The 20,422-nt window shown below is 41.6% G+C and overlaps 2 protein-coding genes across 2 annotated transcripts; both read right to left on the bottom strand.

Annotated features, from left to right (window-relative positions):
- Positions 1 to 453: 453 nt before the first annotated feature.
- Positions 454 to 12,986, bottom strand: LOC134178273 (protein asteroid homolog 1-like). The gene is made up of 3 exons (XM_062645124.1): positions 12,889 to 12,986; positions 10,908 to 11,122; positions 454 to 2,757 (listed from the first exon to the last, which is right to left on the bottom strand). Exon 3 carries the CDS (start codon positions 2,739 to 2,741, stop codon positions 774 to 776), a length of 1,968 nt encoding a protein of 655 aa, XP_062501108.1. The 5' UTR covers positions 2,742 to 2,757; positions 10,908 to 11,122; positions 12,889 to 12,986; the 3' UTR covers positions 454 to 773.
- A 4,853-nt stretch (positions 12,987 to 17,839) lies between these two features.
- On the bottom strand, positions 17,840 to 20,117 carry LOC134178768 (protein asteroid homolog 1-like). Its single transcript, XM_062645660.1, has one exon. The coding sequence runs from the start codon at positions 19,989 to 19,991 to the stop codon at positions 18,159 to 18,161; it is 1,833 nt and encodes a 610-aa protein (XP_062501644.1). The 5' UTR covers positions 19,992 to 20,117; the 3' UTR covers positions 17,840 to 18,158.
- Positions 20,118 to 20,422: the final 305 nt, after the last annotated feature.

The raw sequence follows: 20,422 nt of genomic DNA on the forward strand, positions 1-20,422 counted from the left end.
GAAAGGAGCCGTCGTTTTACAGAAGGAACAGAGATGATTCAAAATGCCATCCCCCATGGGTCACTTTCCTTTAGGTATATAGTCTATCGCAATTAATGTGCATTTTGCTTGTCACATCGTGCAGCTGTGAAATGAGTATTAGGGCACTTCGTCGAATCGACTCGAGTCATATATGTTAGGTCAACGATAGGGCAAACATGGTTAAATAATGAACTTTAATTATACAGCATGAGCGACTGCAATGTAATTGATGAGTTCGGTCATAGACACTCTCGAACTAGATGACATAACCATACTCGACTGCGACTAACAAATTTGGGCTCACTAAAGTGTTGCTGTACTTTACAAGAATGTTCACCACTAATGTTTTAGAAAATTTGCTACACGACAGTCGCACCGTATACTCCTAGATCTTCGCCTCTCACGTATGTTGACAGTGTAATTCACATTTTGTGCAGGCCTGTGCTAATGTAATTTATACTAATTGGGCTGCAAGCTACACACAAATTAATTAAGATAAAACATTCCATACGAAAACAACTCTTAATACTATAAACCAGCTACTACATACAAATAATTAACTAAAGTCGAAAAGCTACTCTGTTCGTTAGCCTTGCTACCAGTACACGACAAAGAATTAATTAAAAAGCATCCAAAGAGTCAGTTTTAAAACATCAGTAACAGATTCGAAAAGCTAGTACATGCAGTTCTTGTTACTATAGATTCTTAACGGGTAGACAACCAACCTGTCGTTTTCTTGGCTGCATTTGGCTTTAGGGTTGTCCACCCTTCTCATCGTTTTCGAGGTAAGTCTCCAGATTCGCATGTTCACCTGATGCTTCACCTTCCTCTCTTTGTCTTTCATCACGTTCCGGGCTCGTGCTTGCGACAGCAAGGTCGACATTAGAGTCATTACTATCGTAAAGCTGATAACGTGTAGAACTACCTAGAGCACCCGAGGTATGCTCGGTGATTGTTGGTTTCACATATTTGCTTTTCTTTCTCTTTTCTTTCCCATGTTCGAAATGACTACCACCTGGCTGTCTGCCCAACAGTTGACACATGTCTGCAAACATCTTCGAATCTTCTGACGCATCAATGAATTCTTCGTATGTACCATACTTTGAAGCAGCATAATGTGACAATTGTCCATTGAAAATTCGAGCGACATTAAAATTGGGCAGTGGAAAATTTAACACGGAGTTTAGGATCATGATGTAATACAATACGCTTTGAAATTCAGCAAAATTATGTGCAAATATCGAATTTGGCCGTTTGTGTTTTTTCTTCACAGGCTTGTAAAGTGAATCCAAAGAATAACTTGTCTGTTTGACAAGTTGATTAAATGCTAATGAGCAGCTAACGAATGAAAATATGAGAGCATAGACAGCCTTGTTTGGTACCCGATGGGTTTTCAGATGAGACCAATAGTAGAGAGCCGCTGCAGGCAGTCTCCAGTCTTCATCTAATTTGTGAAATTCATCGATACCGCAACCTAACGCTGAACCTAACACATCAAGTCTTTCTTGGCAGCTCATTGACTGAATTTCTGCAAGTCCGCAAAGGTTATCAGGCGTTGGAATTTTAACATCGTAATCCTTTAGTGCAACGCAGCCATCCGCTCTCCCCATTTCAATCACTTTAGATTGATTACATGTAGTTCCTCTAAAGAGAATTGCATACATGATTTCTCTTATGGGACGAGAGCATGTGTGTGTACTGGGGTTCGACATGTTCTCCTTTTGAACGCGCATTCTTACTCGACCACGACTGGCAGCTTGGACGGCAACCTTAGAGAACTTCACCATCTTGAATGACTCGATCACCCAGTCTGGAAAAGCACTACCATCAACCATCGTCATAGAACAATCTGACAATGGAAGAGTGCTAGCTCTTGACTTTTGCAGGATTACGGTAAATTTTTTAATTTCCCGGTCCGTAGTCAAATTAGCTAACAAATCTTTTTCGACGTCCTGGTTATATGAGTGTTTTCTAAGCCATTCAATAACAGTGGGGATTACTCCATGTTTACTGTTTGGCAGATATGGCATACGAGTAACATCCTGTGTAATGTATTTATGCAATGGTTTTAGTTGCTCCTCACTAGTGAGATCATTGCCTACCAGAACAGCCAGAAGTGGAAGAAAACAAGCTGACAAGGAAATGTGGCGAAGAAAAGCTTTTCGATGGTAAATCTTGCAATGTATTTGCCCTTCACTGTGCTCCCATTCAAACATGTCGAGGGGAATCAGACTATTAGCTAATAGGTAGAAGTCACTGTCGTTAGAAAGCACCGGACAGCAGAAATTGTTTGCCAATCGAGCAGCTACTCTATCTCCTTCAAAGTCACACATCTTTATTTCAACGCCGGAGTCGGTCACTGCTTGACAAAACACATCTGATGTGAAAAGAGGAGGGACGGAACCACTCCTTTGAACTTCATATATGTTTTCAGTAGCTCTCCGTCTTTGAGTCGCAAGCTTCAGGTCATCTTCATCAACTCCATCCAGAACTACAATTGCTTCTAATTCATTTTTCTGCAGCATAGAAAAGAAAACTCTAACCAGTTGGTAATACTCCAAGTACTGACCACCACATTGCATGTCTAGCTTTGAAGAACGGTAAAGATGTAAGTACAGGTTGTTCCCATCAATTATTAGCTTAGTATTGGACAAGCGTGTGCATAATGTCCAAACAGCAGGAATGTCGCTCACGTATGACGTCAATCCACGGATACCCATAATTTGTTAAAGTAAACTAAAACAGACAAGCACAACAACTGCCATCAGAAATACTAGTACAACACAACTGCAACACACGTTGGTGATTATTCCAATCCACTCGATAATAAGCAACTACTGTATACGAAAAACATAGATGCATTTGCATGATATATCTAGTGTATAGAAAGTACAAATTGTGTGTGTGTGTGTGTGTGTGTGTGTGTGTGTGTGTGTGTGTGTGTGTGTGTGTGTGTGTGTGTGTGTGTGTGTGTGTGTGTGTGTGTGTGATACGCGGCCACGTCTTTTGTCCGTTTGCAAACAAAATTGGCACACACACTCGGTACACAAAAGGAAGATTTAAGTAATAAAATTTTAAAAATAATGCACAAGGTCCCCTCTCAAGGAGTCGACCCCGCGTAAAATTTCTCGATGACGCAAACGCTAGACATTCCAGTTTATCCAAACACTCCGCCCACGCCAGTTCTGTGTAGACCGTACGCGTCTTCGTCCTTTGCAAAGCTTCCAGTAATCGAATATTTCTCGCCCACGGAACTTACTCTTCTACGCTTTCGTTTCTCTCCAAATTCTGATTACATTTGCACCAAATTCAACCTACACGTTTTCTGCAGCAACCGCTACCCGGGGAGTGTCGATATCTATCGAAACAAGCGCGAAGGGCAAAATTCGAATTTATTCAGCACATCCGGGACCTCGCAGCAAAGATTGCACGTGATGTGTCCTCACACGCTCAGACTGCATCTTCCGTCAGAACGCTACAGTCTCCTGCTCGTACGAAGGACGGGGCATGGATCTAGTACGTATACATAGTATACATATTCAGCCAAATGAGGTTATGAAAGATCTCCTATCTAGAAAATTGTCGCGTTGCCTATACTAAGAAATAAATTCTACTTTTCCAGAAAATTTTTACGGCCGGAACAAATATCCTCAGAAATATATTGCTCGCGACTATAAACCCAATGTTTCAAGCCTGTTTACAAAATGTTTAGTTTAAACGACTGCAGTGGCGGATCTAGGGTAGAGGTTGTAGGGGTTGCAAACCCCCTTGTTAGACTCGGAGTTAAAGCACAATGTCATAGCTAAAGCTGTATTGTGCTTATTTCAAACGGTGGCAGTATTTATAATAACTATATATTATTAGCACATTCTTGACGAAGTAAGAGATCTAGCAGCGAAAATCCAAACTCGTGACCAGGATATTCTTTTGCGTACGGAATGGTTCACTCAGTAACTGAAAGAATTGAGGCAACAAGGCAAGATAAAGACAACCCCTTGACTTCTGGTGTCAAGACATTCTGCGATTTGCAGACAGTATCACATCTGTTGAATCTGTTTCAAGAAAACAGAACTTACAGCAAAACAGGAGCAATACACCTAGTGGGAGTCCGATTGAGCACTACAAATTAATTAATTAACGATCCCGTTGTGATACCCTCAGACTTCCTGCTTCTTCAAATGCGCGAATGATTTAATGATGAGCAAGATAATGTCCGAGCGTTGTTGTGTCTAGTGTCTACCCTTCTGCTTCGTTCTGACGACCCAATGGAAGCGTAGATTGATTGCTGCACTGGCAAGCCGATCTTCCAATCTCGAAGTCTCTAAGAAGTAAAGTGAGAATGTGGCATGCAGTCAGTATAGCAAAGCAAACACCAGAAAATGCAAGAAGCAAGGAAAAAAGGCCAAGAGTGCAAGAAGGCCATACCCAACAACCTTCTCCTGGCCTTGAAAACCTGTGACTCTCAGTTGCACCCGAATGTTCATCGTATGATATTGATAGCATGTACATTGCCTATTGCAAGTGCAAAAGCAGAGAGGTCATTTTCTCTACTGCATGAGGAGACTGAAGACTTATGCAAAGTCTACCATGGCAGAGGATCGTTTTGCAGACCTATCAGTTATCGCCATGCATTACAAAGAGCGGGTACCAGTTGTTACGCTTTCGTACAAAATCATTCACGGAGTTTGTTTCTACCGTCTTTGTTTAAAAGAGACATAACTGCACAGTAATTTACTTAACATTTATTTAGCAGTAGTATAGGCATTATGCAGTTAGATTCTGCTAAACTGTTTTGATGATTTTAATAGGGATATGTTGCCATTGCTGTTGCCATTTACTTTAGCTAAGCTCTAAGAAGCCTGGGCCATTGCACCTCTAACAATACAAGTGCATTGACTGAAGTGGGCGTGGTCTATCAAAACCTGCAACACCTCTTTTCGAAAATCCTGGATCCGAGCCTGGACTGCGTACAGAATACTGTTTATTTAAGAAAACACTGTAAATCCTTTCGCTTTAACCACTACAAACCTTATTCTCACTTGAAGACATGCAGTTCTCTCATTGTATAAATCACGCCTAATATGTAAAGCCCAGTTCACAATACGACGCTGACGTTGACGCTGACGATGACGACAATCGTCACAGCGTTCGTCCAGCGTTCGTGCAGCGTTCTTGACGCTGGAGTTGACTCAAGTTCAACTTTAGCGTCGATTTCGGAAATTTACCAACGTAACCGGAAAACACGTGATTACTTTTTACAAATCAAAGAGCAGTTCTATTAAATCCCGAATTTGGCATGGAGGATCTAATCGACAGCGTGCGGAGTTGAACTTGTCTTTGGCGCGTGCATTGAAAGAATACAAAGACCTGCCGTCTTCGTGGAAAGATTGGTCTGAACCACATTTACCGTTGTTGAGATTCTCTAACCCTACGCCTACTGCGATGAATGAGAAGTAGAAGAATTACAAGGTCTTCGTCCATGACACACGTGGTGTCACAATAACGTGCGTTAGCATGCGCTCAACGCTCGATTATCCAGACAGGTGCTGACCAACGTCTCATGACGCTCACGGAAAAATATTGTAAATGATACAACGTCATCGTTGGCGTCAGCGTCAACGTCAGTGTCAACGTTCAGCGTCAACGTCAGCGTCAACGTCAGCGTCAACGTCAACGTCAGCGTCGTATTGTGAACTAGGCTTTAGGGCATTCTATCTATACTGACACACCAATCAATATATATATATATATATATATATATATATATATATATATATATATATATATATATACATACATACATACATACATACATACTCGTAAGATGGTACAGGACTTTCAAAAAAAAGACTTGCAATTCACTGAATATTGCAAATTTACATTTCCCAAGGCCTTTACTATCAGGAGACTCCGAAAGTCATCTTCAGATTTGTCACTATCTGAAAAGCAAACACGGTTTTTCGACTTTAGATTTCAGCACTGCTACTCAACGACAAACCCAATCAGAACTTGACTCTGATTTAGTCAAGTATTTGTTGAACACTGCTAGCTTACGAGACAGAACGCGTTTAAATTCAATCAGTACATCTCATGCAGGAGCTTGGTTGCGGTTAATACCCAACCCTAGCCTCGGTCTTCCATGTCTCCTCATGAGTTTGTTATTGCAGTACGGCTCTGGTTGGGAATCAAGATGTTTCCTTCTTCTTCGGCATCTGTCTTTGTGCAGTTGTGGTCAGCACATTGACACTTTCGGAGATCACCTTCTTGGTTGTGGTTTTGGTCTAGAGCGCACATGTAGACACAATGCATTGACAAAAGTTATTTTCCAGGCCTTAGTGGTTGAGAACAGAGATGTTATGAGAAAGATGAGGTGCAATGGTTCTACTGAAAGCCGTCCTGGTGATGTTTTCACCCTGATTTCTTGGAGGGTCGACCTGCCTATTTTGACGTAACAGTTAGCAACTCTTTGTAGCCGTTATATCTGACAAAATCAGCTGTAAAATCTGGAGCCGCAGCAGAGGCAGGTGAAGAACAAAGGCTACTCGTCATGAAGACAGAGTTCGTACACCTGGTGGTCTCTTTTATCCCTTAGTGGTTGAGACCTAGGGGCTCTGGTCATTATTCAGTATCAAAACTCTGAAAGTTATTGGTTCCAAAACCTCAGCAGTCAGTGGCTTTAATTCCACCAGGCTTTCCAAAATAAGATGCAGCAACTTTCTATTTAATTATGGAAACATAACTCGAAAATGATTCATAAGAGAATTCAGCTTGAAGTACAGGACGTTGATATTTGGGGTATACCTAGTGTAATGTAAGACTTGTTGGTTTGTGGATGTTTGGGGGATTGTTGGAGTTTGGAAAAAAAAAGAGAAAAAATCTATAGCAACTGGCCGGAATGGTTTTACCTTTTAGTAACGCTGTTCGTAGATAGTTCGTTTTCTGTTAAGTGACACGACTTACACTTTGGTCATCAAGGAATTTGATCATATGGAGTTTCATTAGAGATCTACCGCTTTCGAATTGGATACTTCGCTCCCATTGCAGGTCGCCTGAGTGCTGCTGAGCCTACACGTCTGGGTTGGGGAAAGGCAAACGGTAGGAAGACTATTCGTAACTCTTCTCAAATCCTGAGAAGTCTTTTCTGCTTGTTTTGTCTCCTATTGGCCGCCATTTTGACATTGCGTTGTGGAAACGTTCATGCTTATCCGGGTCTTGTTACAACGCTTCAAGATATTGTTCATTCAGAATCAACGATGGACACAGATGACTGTTCAATTGCGTCCAGTGAAGCTGTTTCAACATTCTGCCCATTGTGTGGAGGTTTGTGGCAACACATAAAATTCTAATCATATCAGTCGTCATTTGTTTCCAAGCATAACATTTCTTGAGTCTTATATAAAAGTCTTTGTCATGATTGTGGGTTTGCCTATTTAAAGAGATTTGAGTACTATAGACGGTACCTGGGCTCAGGAAATTCTCGATGTTGTGGTCTAGCTCAGCCGTCATCATGGCTTTGTGGAAGTTCAGCAATAAATTGTTCACCAACTTCAGACAAGAATTTCGATAGTGATGTGCTTACTAACATACTTATTTCTTCTTCTAATATGTCTGATGATTCTTGCTATTATTCTTGCAATTTTGACTTGGACTTACCATTAGAAGGTGTTCAAGCTGCTTCTATACCTTGTCCTGTCCGTAGTATGATGAGTACTCAGTGTTTACCGCAGTGACGGACGAAATTTCTTTACTTTCTGTTCAAACAATTCACCAAGTGCCATGGTCAGTTAGACCATTGCTTACTCAAATTATTTCTGGTACAAGCTTGTCAACGTGGTGTTTGGGTTTTCGTCCGACTTCTCAAAAGCTACCTTACGTGTCCCTCCTCAAAGAGGGAAGGAGAAACTCTTTGTCATCAAGAAGCCGTTGCTCTCTCGTTTTTATCAATGGCAGCAAGGTGACTTGATCACATTGTGGAAAGAAACCAGGCAAGAGGGTCTGTCTCAATTGACACGTCAGTCGGCTTCTATCTCAAAAGTTAATGCTCGTCGTTCTCTGAATTTATCACATGAGAGCAGGTTTGGCGATGCCATAAAAGCATTACGCTCTCATGGTTGTGATGATGCGCCAATGCGCCACAGGAGCTTAAGTCACGTCACTCGCGGTGTGCTCTGCCTCAATGGTCACATGACATTCCATCTTTACTAGTTGTAGATTCTCAAACAGTTCTATCAGCTTTGGAAGGTTTCCTTAGAGGAACTAGCCCAGGCTATTCTCAGCTTCGTGCACAACGTCTTTTAGATGCCATAGAAGGAGCTTGCACACCTGATGCTCAGCTGTGTCTTAACAATCTTACTCGTCTGATGTCAAAGTTGTTGGCTAGAAAGATTGATCCTAGAATTGCACTTGGTTGTCTGGTGCACCACCTACTGCTCTCATAAAAAAGACAGGAGGTTATCGCCCAATTGCTGTAGATGTTCTTCGTCGTCTGGCAAGTAGGATATGTTGTGCTTCCATCAAAGATCGTCTTCCAGATGTTTTTGCCTTGCGGCCAAGTACATAGTTGTTGGCCTTAAAGATGGTTTGAAAGCATCTATCCACTCAGTGCGTTCTTTCATAAATTGGCCTTTCTTGAACGCTTACGGAGAGAATTTCCACAGTTGTTTGCTTGGGCTCAGTCGTCATACCACTCACCAGGTGAGTTGCGATTTGGAAACCATCGGATCCTGTCCACAGCTGGTGCTCAACAGGGAGATCCATTAAGTCCTCTGTTGTTTTCTCTTGTGATTCTGAAATTACTAGACTCTTTGGGTTCTTATTTTGCCTTACACTTTCAACTGTGGTACATACATAATGAATGGCTTTTTCGTTGTTAATAGAGAATCAATGTGGTCTCTATTACAAGTTTACTGGAAGAGTCCCCGTTTTTGGCTTGCACGTCAACTTAAATAAATGTAAACTATGTTGGCCTTCTTGACACCAAACTTTTCCTAAATGTCCTTCAGAAGTCAGACGCTTATCAGAAGGCATCGAGTTGCTAGGATCACCAGTCCAAGGATCTGTCGGATTTTTAAGTCCTCAACGGCTAAGCGTGTTGACAAAATCTTGGAGTCTCAGTCAAATCTTGGTAATCTTGATGATCCACAAGTTGAATTGCATATTCTTCGAAGCTGTCAGAGTGTTTGCAAAGTCAATCATATTTCACAAACTGTTGTTCCTGCCATGCAGTTGGAACAATTACATCGCTTTGATCAAGGGTTTCGTCGATCTTTAGAAATTATTTATCGTTCTTCTGTTACAAATATGGCATGGCTGCAAGCGTAATAAACTTGGTGGATTTGGTCTGAGAGAAGCAGTCCAGTCTTCACCAGCTGCTTATGTAGGGAGTTCAAATTCTACTCGTAAGATGGTACAGGACTTCCTCAAAAAGGCTTGCAATTCACTGGATATGGCAAATTTTCATTTCTCAAGGCCTTTGCTATCAGAAGAATCCGAAAGTCGTCTTAAGATTTGTCACTATTCGAAAAACAACACGGTTTTTCGACTTTAGATTTCAGCACTGCTACTCAACGACAAATCCAATCAGAATTTGACTCTGATTTAGTCCAAGTATTTGCTGAAAACTGCTGGCTTATGAGACAGAGCACGTTTAAATTCAATCAGTACACCTCATGCAGAGGCTTGGTTGCAAGCAATCCCCAAGTCTAATATTGGCCTTTCCATGCCTCCTCATGAGTTTGCTATTGCAGTACGGCTCTGGTTGGGAATCAACATGTTTCCTTCTCCTCCGGCATCTGTCCTGTGCAGTTGTAGTCAACAAATTGACACTTTTGTAGATCACCTTCCTAGTTGTGGTTTGGTCCAGAGCGCACACGTAGACACAATGCATTGGCAGAAGTTATTTTCCAGGCCTTATTGGCTGATTTCTTGGAGGGTCGACCTGCCTATTTTGACGTAACAGTTAGAAACTATAGGCAGCAATTGTATGTGACAAAATCAGCTGTAAGGGCTGGAGCCGCAGCAGAGGCAGGTAAAGAGCAAAAAGATGCTCGCCTTGAAGACAGAGTTCGTGCAGCTGATGGTCTCTTATACCCCTTAGTAGTTGAGACCTTGGGGCTCTGGTCATTATTCAGCATCAAAACTTTGAAAGCTATTGCTTCTAAAACCTCAGTAGTCAGTGGCCTTAAATTCCACCAGGCTTTCCAAAGTACGATGCAGCAACTTTCTATTCAATTGTGGAAACCTAGTTCGAGAATGATTCACAAGAGAATTCAGCTTGAAGTACAAGACATTGATAGTTGGGATGTACATAGTGTCATTTAAGACTTGTTGGTTTGTAGATGTTTAGGGAATTGTTTGAGTTTGAATATATATATATATATACATGTGTGTGTGTGTGTGTGTGTGTGTGTGTGTGTGTGTGTGTGTGTGTGTGTGTGTGCGTGCGTGTGTGTTTGTGTGTGTGTGTGTTTGTGTGTGTGTGTGTGTGTGTGTGTGTGTGTGTGTGTGTGTGTGTGTGTGTGTGTGTGTGTGTGTGTGTGTGTGTGTGTGTGTGTGTGTGTGTTCTGCGCAAACCCCAGATCGGAAAATTCATAGATTGCCCGGTACAATCCTGTACAAACCATGGATCACCAATACAAACCATGCATGCCTAACCATAACCGTAGCCCTACTCCTACCTTACCCTTGCCCTTACACCTTACATTACCCGGAAAAGCTGAAAATCAGTGGCTTGTCCATACCCTCGCTTTGCGCATGACATATATTTTAAAACTGCTGTAATGGTATCATAGCCGCATACTACAGTACTGTATAGACATCCAAGAAATTTTTTGACTAAAGAAATTTTTCTAAAGCAATGAGAATGCAATAATGAAACATCAGCTAACCTTGAATTTGTCAAGCAGTAGTAAGCATGTGGAGAAGAAACAAATTGTTAGACGAGCGAGTAGGCAGCTGAAAACTATTCAAGGATATCGACAACAAATGAAACAAAATTGATCTTTGCAAACATCTATTATTGCTAACGCACCTTGCTTGTCTTCTTGTTAGCAAATGTAGCTGGACTGGCAAATACTACTCGTGACTGCCTAAAGTACTTCCTCTAGAAACAAACTCCACCTTTAGGAGGCTAAAGCAATAAACACCGTCCTACATAAACGTCTCTCTCAAATGAGACGGCAGTTCTTGAGAAAAGATGAAGTTGCATTACAGGCAGCAAACTAAGTATCTCAGAATACCAAAGGAATCACATTACAGATGATGTTGAAGAAGTCAAAGAAGATGAAGATGAGTTGGGAGCAAATTAACTGGTCTAAATTGAGGAGTAAGAGAGGTATACGGTATTGGTATTTGTTTAGGTAAACACGGTGGAGTAGAAGAAAGATGTTAACTTGCCAGATGCTGAAGTCAATAAACGCTGCAGCGTTTAGACAAGGAAATACTGTATACAACGAAAAGGCAGTTGTTCGGTGACATGTAGTTGTTTGTGTACCCTACAGTAGCGTAAGAACTCAGATTTGGTTGAGGAGCACACACTTTAAGAAGGCGTGGCTCTGCACAACGAGGCTAAATGCATTGTTAATTAATCATGTATATACGAATATCTATGCTACACAGCAAAATCGGAAAACCAAAATTAACACTATAACGTTAGTGCAGTATGTTATGTCAGTGTCATCAGCTTCTACGTCTGTCATCGATCCTTATATAATGGTAGGTCACTAGCCTAACAGCTGGAAAAGTTGAGGGCCACGTGCCACCCGTGCCCACCGGTTGCCATACGCCTATGTATGTATACAAGAATTCAATTCATGTAATAACAAAAACAAGTAATATTTTTAAAAATCGTTTCTGTAGTTCAAAAATAATTTAACAGGCAACAAATTTTGCATGTACAGTGAGAGACACTTCGTCGCTGGTTAGACTGTAGTACGTACGGTACTTGTATATATACTGTGTCGCATAGGCCTAGAGTAGAACCACACAGTATACGACAGGTTGAATGTTCGTAGAAAACCGGTACTTTATCATTCGAGGTGCCTTCTTAAATATATTCTACGTACATACATATATGTCTATCTACACTACCGTCTATTCCCCGTAAGTGTGAACTTGGAAGTGAGTAATGAAGTAGAGGTCCCACCAGGTGTGCTCATTAGAGCAATAGGAGCTGCTCCAGTTGGACCATGTTACACCAATTATGAATATCTTAAATGGTTCCAGTTGCTGGTCCGTTGGTCTTACAAGATAATTGGATAATAACTTTGCTCCACCCGTTTGTCTTTGATATGCAAAAGTATTATCCTTCAGTTTCGTTTATAGGAAAGGCTTAGATTATTTGATAAACAGAAATGCCAGACCTAGCGGTTTCTAACGATACCGAGATCATCGCGGAATTCCTAAATACAGCGGAGATATTGATGATTTTCAAAGTTCACACTTATGGGGAACAGACAGTAGTATCGTTAATTGTATGGGCGTGTACAAATTCACGTGACTAATCCCCAGCCGTCATGAAACTTAGCCTGCGCTACATTAAAGGAAACAGCAAGCTGCGCTAAAAGCCTATTTTATCAATTAGCTACACAGTTTTGTCAAACTTTCGTTTGCGTTTCCTAGCTACATAGGCCACTCCCATAACGACGCTGACCCCACTCTAGCGTCACCTTTCTACAAATTCCTCCTTATCAAACGTACGCCCACCAAAAAATTTCGACTCCTCAGACACGCGCAATAGTAATCAGCCCCTATCTAGCTACTGTATCTAGCCATTCGATTTTCACGTGGTGGGGCGTGGCCGCATTCCACGGTACTGTACTGTAAGTCCGACTCACACCACAACTATTAACTTGCAAAACTTGCAATTACCTCAGTCTCGGGTACGAGCTCCTCAAAGTGATAAGTTGCACTTCCTGCTTCGTCTCCCGTTCGCTCAATCACGCATGCGTCATCAATGTCAATAATTGATGATCGTAGCGAGGCTTGTAATCCGGGTCTCACAACAGAAAGAGGCGTGATCCTATAGGGCTATCTATAAAGCTCTAAGGTGTGTGTTTGTGTGCGTGAGTGCGTGCGTGCGTGCTTGTGTGTACAGAAACCTCAAATTTCCCCAAGGGATCAAACGGCGACGAAAACGGCTCGTGAAGTTCCGTCGCCCCATACATTTGTGTTGTAGCTAGGGATCGTGTGTACTTGAAAACAGAGAAACACCTTCAGAAGCTGACTGGTAACCAGGCCACCTACAGTCAACTATTCACAAGTCCCTTACTACAGTTAAGGAGTATGAATAATCCTTACTACAACAGGCCCGGATTCACATGGGAGTTCAGGGGGTTGAAACCATCTCTTTTCCAATAGCCGTGGTTCAATAATTTCATATAATTTCACTAGAAAAAAATTAGTAATACTATAAATAATTGCTACAATGTCAACCCCTCTTTCAAAAATTGCTGGATCCGGGCCTGCTACACTATGCTGTACATAATTGCAGAGAGTCAATGTTTGCCGATATCAATCTATATGTCAACAAATATACCATACCACTGTCGTTACAACGGAACAGAGTGCATACTTAGAGTGTACATTTCAATTGTCTTGATTACGATCGCGAAGCGAGGACTACCTACTGTAACTCACGTTACCCTTTGCGCTATCAACACTATGCAATGCGCACCGCACGCAATGCAACAGCAGGTCAGACTTCAAGAATCTCCCGCCAACAGCCGGGTACAACTCTAAACAGCCCTCCTCGAATAATCCGTATAATCAGTCTTACATCTGCCCTACTTAATTTAATCGATTGCGGACGGATGCTGACCTACACGGTCATTAGCAATTTGCTTTAATCAGGTATGGCCTGGCACTTAAAATTAAAGCTCCCAGAAATTTAATAATTATTGGTCTCTAGCTTCTCTCATCACTGGGGTTTAGGAGATGTTCCATTCTGAGTTTGTAAGATCGAACGCTAGTGATCTATTTACTATATTTCAATCGCTTCTGATCTTTTTTGTCACGGATAATTATCTAACTGTCTAAAAATTGACATGGACACGGCTTTAAACTTCGCTGCAAGGAGAGAGCGCGGATCTTAATTAAATTTTTTCTCACATTTGTCTCAGGTATAGCCAAACTCTTCGTCAAGAAAGGATGAAAGCGAGAAGGTGTCTGACCACTCTTTCGTCGTGTACGTCACACTTTCTATAAAGGCTTTCTCCTATACGGGTGATCTGTAACGTGCAAGACATTAACGTGGCATGTACGTATCAAAGATTATTTAACGTAGTTAACGTTTGTAATGAACGAACGTCAGGTGAGTTACAGCAATCCTGTATGTTACTGTGAATGTAGCTTCATTAACTGTATAGAAAGCAATTGCAAGCTTCGCGGTGACTGTCCCGTCCCTAGTATACACAGCTCAGCGTCGCTTCACATCTTGTTCTCAGTGGCTGCTGTTTTGCGAGCTGCCTATGGCGCTCACGCATCGTTTGCGTTTCGAAGACGAGAGCTGCAAACTGTAATTGCCGAGCGTAGCGAGGCTTCTAATCCGGGTCGCACAACAGAAATGGGCGTGGTCCTATATGGCTCTCTATCAAGCTTTTGGTGTGTGTGTGTGTGTGTGTGTGTGTGTGTGTGTGTGTGTGTGTGTGTGTGTGTGTGTGTGTGTGTGTGTGTGTGTGTGTGTGTGTGTGTGTGTGTAGACACAAATCTCAAATTTCTACTCCCCTCGGACACGATAGGACCTATCGTAAAAAATCGTTTCCGTGTCCGACTATAGATGAGTCTACGAACTATTCGTGCAAGTGACCAAATTGCGGAGAAAACGCTTCCTGAACTTACGTCGCCCCATCCTTTTGTATTGTAGCTAGGGATTGTGTGTACTTGACAACCAAGAAACACATTCAGGAGTTGAATGCCACCTACAGTCAACTATTCACACGTTCCATACTACAATCAATCCTTTACTACACTGTGCTGCATCTAACACTGTCGATAGTCAATGTTTTGCTGATATCAATTTCTATGTCAGTAAATACCATACCACTGTCGTTACAACGGAACTGAGTGCTTACCTAGACTGTACATTTCAATTGTCTTGATCGCGATCGCAAACGACGACTACCTATACCAGGCCTGTATACGTAATCTAAACTACTAGGAAGTTGGTACTTTTACTTCCATGAAAGCTAGGGTTTCAACAAATACGTATTGTCTAGCTAGGACTCGGCGTTTCAGTAGACAGTCTGAAAACTCCGTTGGACGTGTTACTCACTAGCTAACGCAAGGCGCCTACGGATACCGTATAACTAGTAACTTGTTATTTCCAATTATAAATAAGACTGACATAAATTTTTACTTTGATAGCCACGTAATGAACACGTGATGCACGCGCGACACACACACGAGGTTGCTTATACAAAACCGTCTAGCAGTATTTTTGAGGGCGGTGACGATTAGCTTTCTCTACAGTAAAGTTTGCCGTGGATGTCCAGTGTCCATTTCCGTAGGGTTTGTGCTGGTTTAATAAGAGGCAATATAAACGCAGCACAACGCACCTTTTCAACTAGCGCCTGCGTACTCTCTACGTGCTCAATATCAACACACACACACACACACACACACACACACACACACACACACACACACACACACACACACACACACACACACACACACACACACACACACACACACACACACACACACACACACACACACCAAACACACACACACATACCAAACACACACACAGACACACACACGCGCGCGCGCGCGCTCGCGCGTCCGGTTGTTTACAAGTCTTTCGAGCGGTCTTATGTTTAATAAGGTAAACTAAAATTTGCGAATTGGCTCTTGATGACAATTTTCATTAGCATGACAATACACCAACATTCTATACTGTATAGCATTGTACATTTGCCAACCACAAGGTAGTAGTCTCATCAGTGAGTTGGCATTTAGGAGGCACCACTGCTAGATTTGCCCGTGATTCGATCTACGAGTTTCGCATACCCCTTCTGTGCATCATCCTTTAAGCAAAAGTAAATTATAATTACAAAATGCAATATATGCTTAGAACTATGTCTAGACTATGTCCTAACTTTGGTCATGTCATCAAGTGATAGCCAAGCATCTCGTTTTGCTTTTTTGCAACAAAATCAAATGCCCCTGATTTGGGAGTATTGCAGACACCGATAGTAGCCTAAAGAAAATCAACAAGCACTTTAGTTTTAATCTGCATATTACAAAAAAAGTCATCAAACTGAACAGTAAAGTAGGATAGTTTACTGACAAGACGTCTAACTGTAAATTTGGTACTTTCATTTCTTACATATAATTGTGACCATGTTTGCAATCACTTGGATGCCTGTATTCAATGCAACCACTGAAAGTTTGAAAGTTGAAAGACAATTTTCATCCGGGTCTTTGTCAACATTCTGTTCAAGACTATTACTGCAATCATTCTCACTCATACCTCCAAAAAGGCAACCTATATCAAGACCATGAACTACAGACATGGGCATAATTATGGAGCCACACTCCATATCAGCTTAGGCATGGAAGTCAAAAGAACACTGAAGATTTGTGAATTCACCTGCTGACCCGCTGATTCTACATCAAATCATGCTATTTGGGTATTTATATTGTTCTGATTGGACGTTTTGACAACCAATAGCAACAAAAAGATCAAGAGAATGACCAGACTAACCACCGCCGCCATGCATTACCATGTCCAACCCGCGTTCATGTTGTGATGTCACAAGAGCAGACTCACAATATTCAAGTAAACTGAAACGTATAGTCTCTATTTAATCTTTGAGTATGTCTTCTGACATAAACAAAGTCATTTTATTGCCTAGAAGCTTTTTAAAAACGATTTTGATTATCAATTTTTAAATTTACTGGTTGAACTGACAGCATGCAAGAAGCAGTCGTGTATCGATCTCAACAGATCAAACATCACCTCCAATCTCAGATATCAGGATGGCACAATCAGAGCCATTAACTTATCATTATAACTTGTTTTAAAGTGCAGCTGTCACATATAGATGCACGTACTTGCAAGTGTCTGAGAAAGTCCAATAATTTTTAAATCTAAGTCACATGCTCAGGGTGGCTCCATAATTATGCCCATGTCTGTAATTTGTTTAATTAATTAAAGTATTTAAGAAAATGAAAGTTATTTCCAATTCCAACTCTTGATAACATACATTTCCAAAGCAATACCAAGTCTTGTCGCCTGGTTTCGAATTCACTTTAGTTGTCGCATCCTATCGACGTACGACGTACGCGCTCGCGCTTCGAAGAGGATCATCGAACATCATGTTGAGCTACAAATTCTCACTGCCAACAGTTGAAGTGCAAGGCCGGAAACATCAACACGTGAAAGTATGTGCATAAGTATGTGCGCACGCGTTTGAGACCGCCAAGTCCCCATTCGTAGTCTGCAGTCTGCAGTCTGCATGGTCTGCAGTCTGCGTTTCACAGTAGTCTGCAGTCTGCGTTTTACAGCAACCCACCGCGTTGATGATACCGAGAGTCCGATGAGAGACATATAGGACCACGCCCCTTTTGTTGTGCGACCCGGATTAAAAGCCTCGCTATGCTCGGCAATTGCCATACGGGACGTACTCGACACCTGTTCTGGTGTTCTGGTGTGTACACGCGTAGCTGGTAGCAAGCGCTGAACAAGTTGTGTTGTGTTCACGCTGAGTGTTCGGTACGCAGGTCTTGCAAAGAAACTACTACACAATACAGATCGTCACACACTTCGCATGGTGAATTTGGTTAGGTCTGCGATAAGAGGCCTCTAGGGTAATGTGATAATCTACTTTTCGGTAGTTGCATGAGCTACAAGCTTCACAAAAAATGACAACTGCAATACGAAAACAAATCCTAATACCAAACACATATTAGCTTGATCCGAAACCGGCTACTAATAAAATGTCAACTAAAACGAATAATGCGTTCATAGCTATACAAAAAGTGTATGAAAAACATTTAAACTGCTACGCAGGTAAGTCTTCACAATAATGCTAACATACAAAAAAACTGCCAACGATTCAGTTTGAAAACATTTCAGTAACAGTTAGCTTAGTTAAATTTTTTATCTTTCACCTGATGCTTCACCTTGTTCGTTTTCAACATTTTTTGAGACTCGCACTTGCAGTAAGATCATCATCAGGGTCACTACTGTTGTCAGACTCAAGACATGCATATCTGCTTCCAACACTCCTACGAGGCCGCCTGCCCAATGGAGGTCGTCTGCCCAGTAGTTGACAAATATTTTCAAACATCTTTGAATATTTTAACCCTGCAATAAATTCTTGGTATGTATCGTACTTGGCAGCAGCACAATGTACCAGAATTCCATTGAAGAGTTGAGCTGCATTGAAATTGGGCAATGGAAAATTCAACACGGAGTTTAGGACTATGGTGTAATACAATATGCTTTGAAATTCAGCAAAACTATGAGTAAGTGTCACGTCCGGCCGCTCGGGTGGTAGTTCCTTCAGTGGCATCACTGGCTGGGCAAGTGAAGTCAAAGAATAACTACTCGTAGCCTCGTTGACGAGTTTATCGAATGCTAAGTAGCAGCTAACGAAAGAAAAGACAGCAGCATAGACTGCCTTGTCTGAAGGTGGATGGTCTTCCAGATGAGACCAATAGTAGAGAGCTGCTGCAGGCAGTCTCCAATCTTCTTCCAAATTTTCAAGTTTTTGGATATCACAACCTAACACTGAAAGCAATACACGTAGTCTTTCTTCGCAACAGCTTGACTGAATTTCTGCAAGTTTGCAAACATTATCAGGCATTGGGATTTCAACCTCGTACTCTTTCAGTGCGACATGGCTGTCCAATCTGCCAACTTCAGTCACGGTAGATTGTGTATCTATAGTTCCTCTAAAGAGAATTGCATACATGACTTGTCTTATGGGACGTGAGCATGTGTGTGAGCTAGGCCTTGCCATGTGCTCCATTTGAACGCGCATCCCTATTCGACTGCGGCTGCCAGCTTGGACAGCAACCTTAGAGAACTTCATCTTCTTGAATGATTCAATCACCCACTCTGGGAAAGCAATATCATCGACCATCCTCAAAGCTCTATCTGACAACGAACCAGTGCTATATAGCTCTCTTGACTTTTGCAGAATTTCAACAAATTTTTTACAGTCCTTCTCCAAATTAGCAAACAAAGCTATTTCAGCTTCAATGTAATCTGAGTATTTCCTAAGCCAGGCAATGACAGTGGCTGGTTCAAGTGACTGAAATGGCATACCATTAACATTCTTTGTAATGTACTTATGCAATGGTTTTAGCTGATCCGCGTTAGTTAGATCATTGCCTAACAGAACTGACAAAAGTGGAAGAAACTGAGCTGACAACTTGATGCAGTCAAGAAAACCTTTTTGATAGTAAATCTCGCAAGATATTGGCCCTCTACTGTGCTTCCAGTAAAACTTGTCAAAAGGAATAACACCAATAGGTATATCAAACATGAAGAAGTCACTGTCGCTAGAAAGCACCGGACAGTTCTGACTGTTGGCCAATTGAGCAGCTACTCTATCTCCTTCATAGTCGCACATATTGATCTCAACGCTGGAGTCAGCCACTGCTTGACAAAACACTTCCAATGTGAAAAGAGGAGGAACAGAAACGTTCTGTTTAACTTGACGACGTATCCTTTCAATAGTTCGCTTTCTTTGAGTCTCAAGCTTTAGGTCATCTTCATATACTCCATCCAGAACTACAATTGCTTCTATTTTATTCTTCTTCAGGATTGAGAAAAAAACTCTGACCAGTCGGTAATACTCTATGTACTGACCACCATATTTCATGTCTAGCTTTGAAGAATCGTAAAGCTGAAAAAGCAGGTTGTTCCCATCAATTATTAGCTGAGTATTGGACAGTTTTTGTAATTTCCAGACACCAGGAATGCCTCTCACAAATGACGTCAATCCACGAATACCCATAACTGCAATCAGAAACAACAATGCAAGTAGTAATTGGTGGTTACTCCGCTCCACAATGAGCAACTATATAAAACAAACAACATGCATTTGCACTATATTATACACCTTCAGGCTAGAAACATTTGCTAGAACATTGTCGCATTAGCTATACTAAGAAATAAGTTCTACTTTGCCAGAGCATTCATCTTGTCAGGACCAAACCGAAATTTCTAAGAACTATATTGCTAGCAACCATTCCTAATTATTTCAAGCCTGTCTAATGTCTAAATACGGGAGAGGATCATGAGTCGTCTAATAACTTGGAAGATGGCTCTCTTGTTCAGTCAGTCACTGTTCTCTCTAAGGACTGCTCATCTGCAGAAGGTAGTGGTAATATCCTATTCGTAGATGACATTTTGGATTCAGTGCAGTGCAGTGCTATCAGGGAATCA

This window comes from Corticium candelabrum, chromosome 4 (assembly GCF_963422355.1).
Source record: "Corticium candelabrum chromosome 4, ooCorCand1.1, whole genome shotgun sequence".
NCBI classification, from domain to species: Eukaryota; Metazoa; Porifera; class Homoscleromorpha; order Homosclerophorida; family Plakinidae; genus Corticium; species Corticium candelabrum.

Excerpts from the sequence above, each read along its gene's own strand:
- LOC134178273 (XM_062645124.1), bottom strand. The coding sequence starts at position 2,741 with ATGGGTATCCGTGGATTGACGTCATACGTGAGCGACATTCCTGCTGTT.
- LOC134178768 (XM_062645660.1), bottom strand. The coding sequence starts at position 19,991 with ATGGGTATTCGTGGATTGACGTCATTTGTGAGAGGCATTCCTGGTGTC.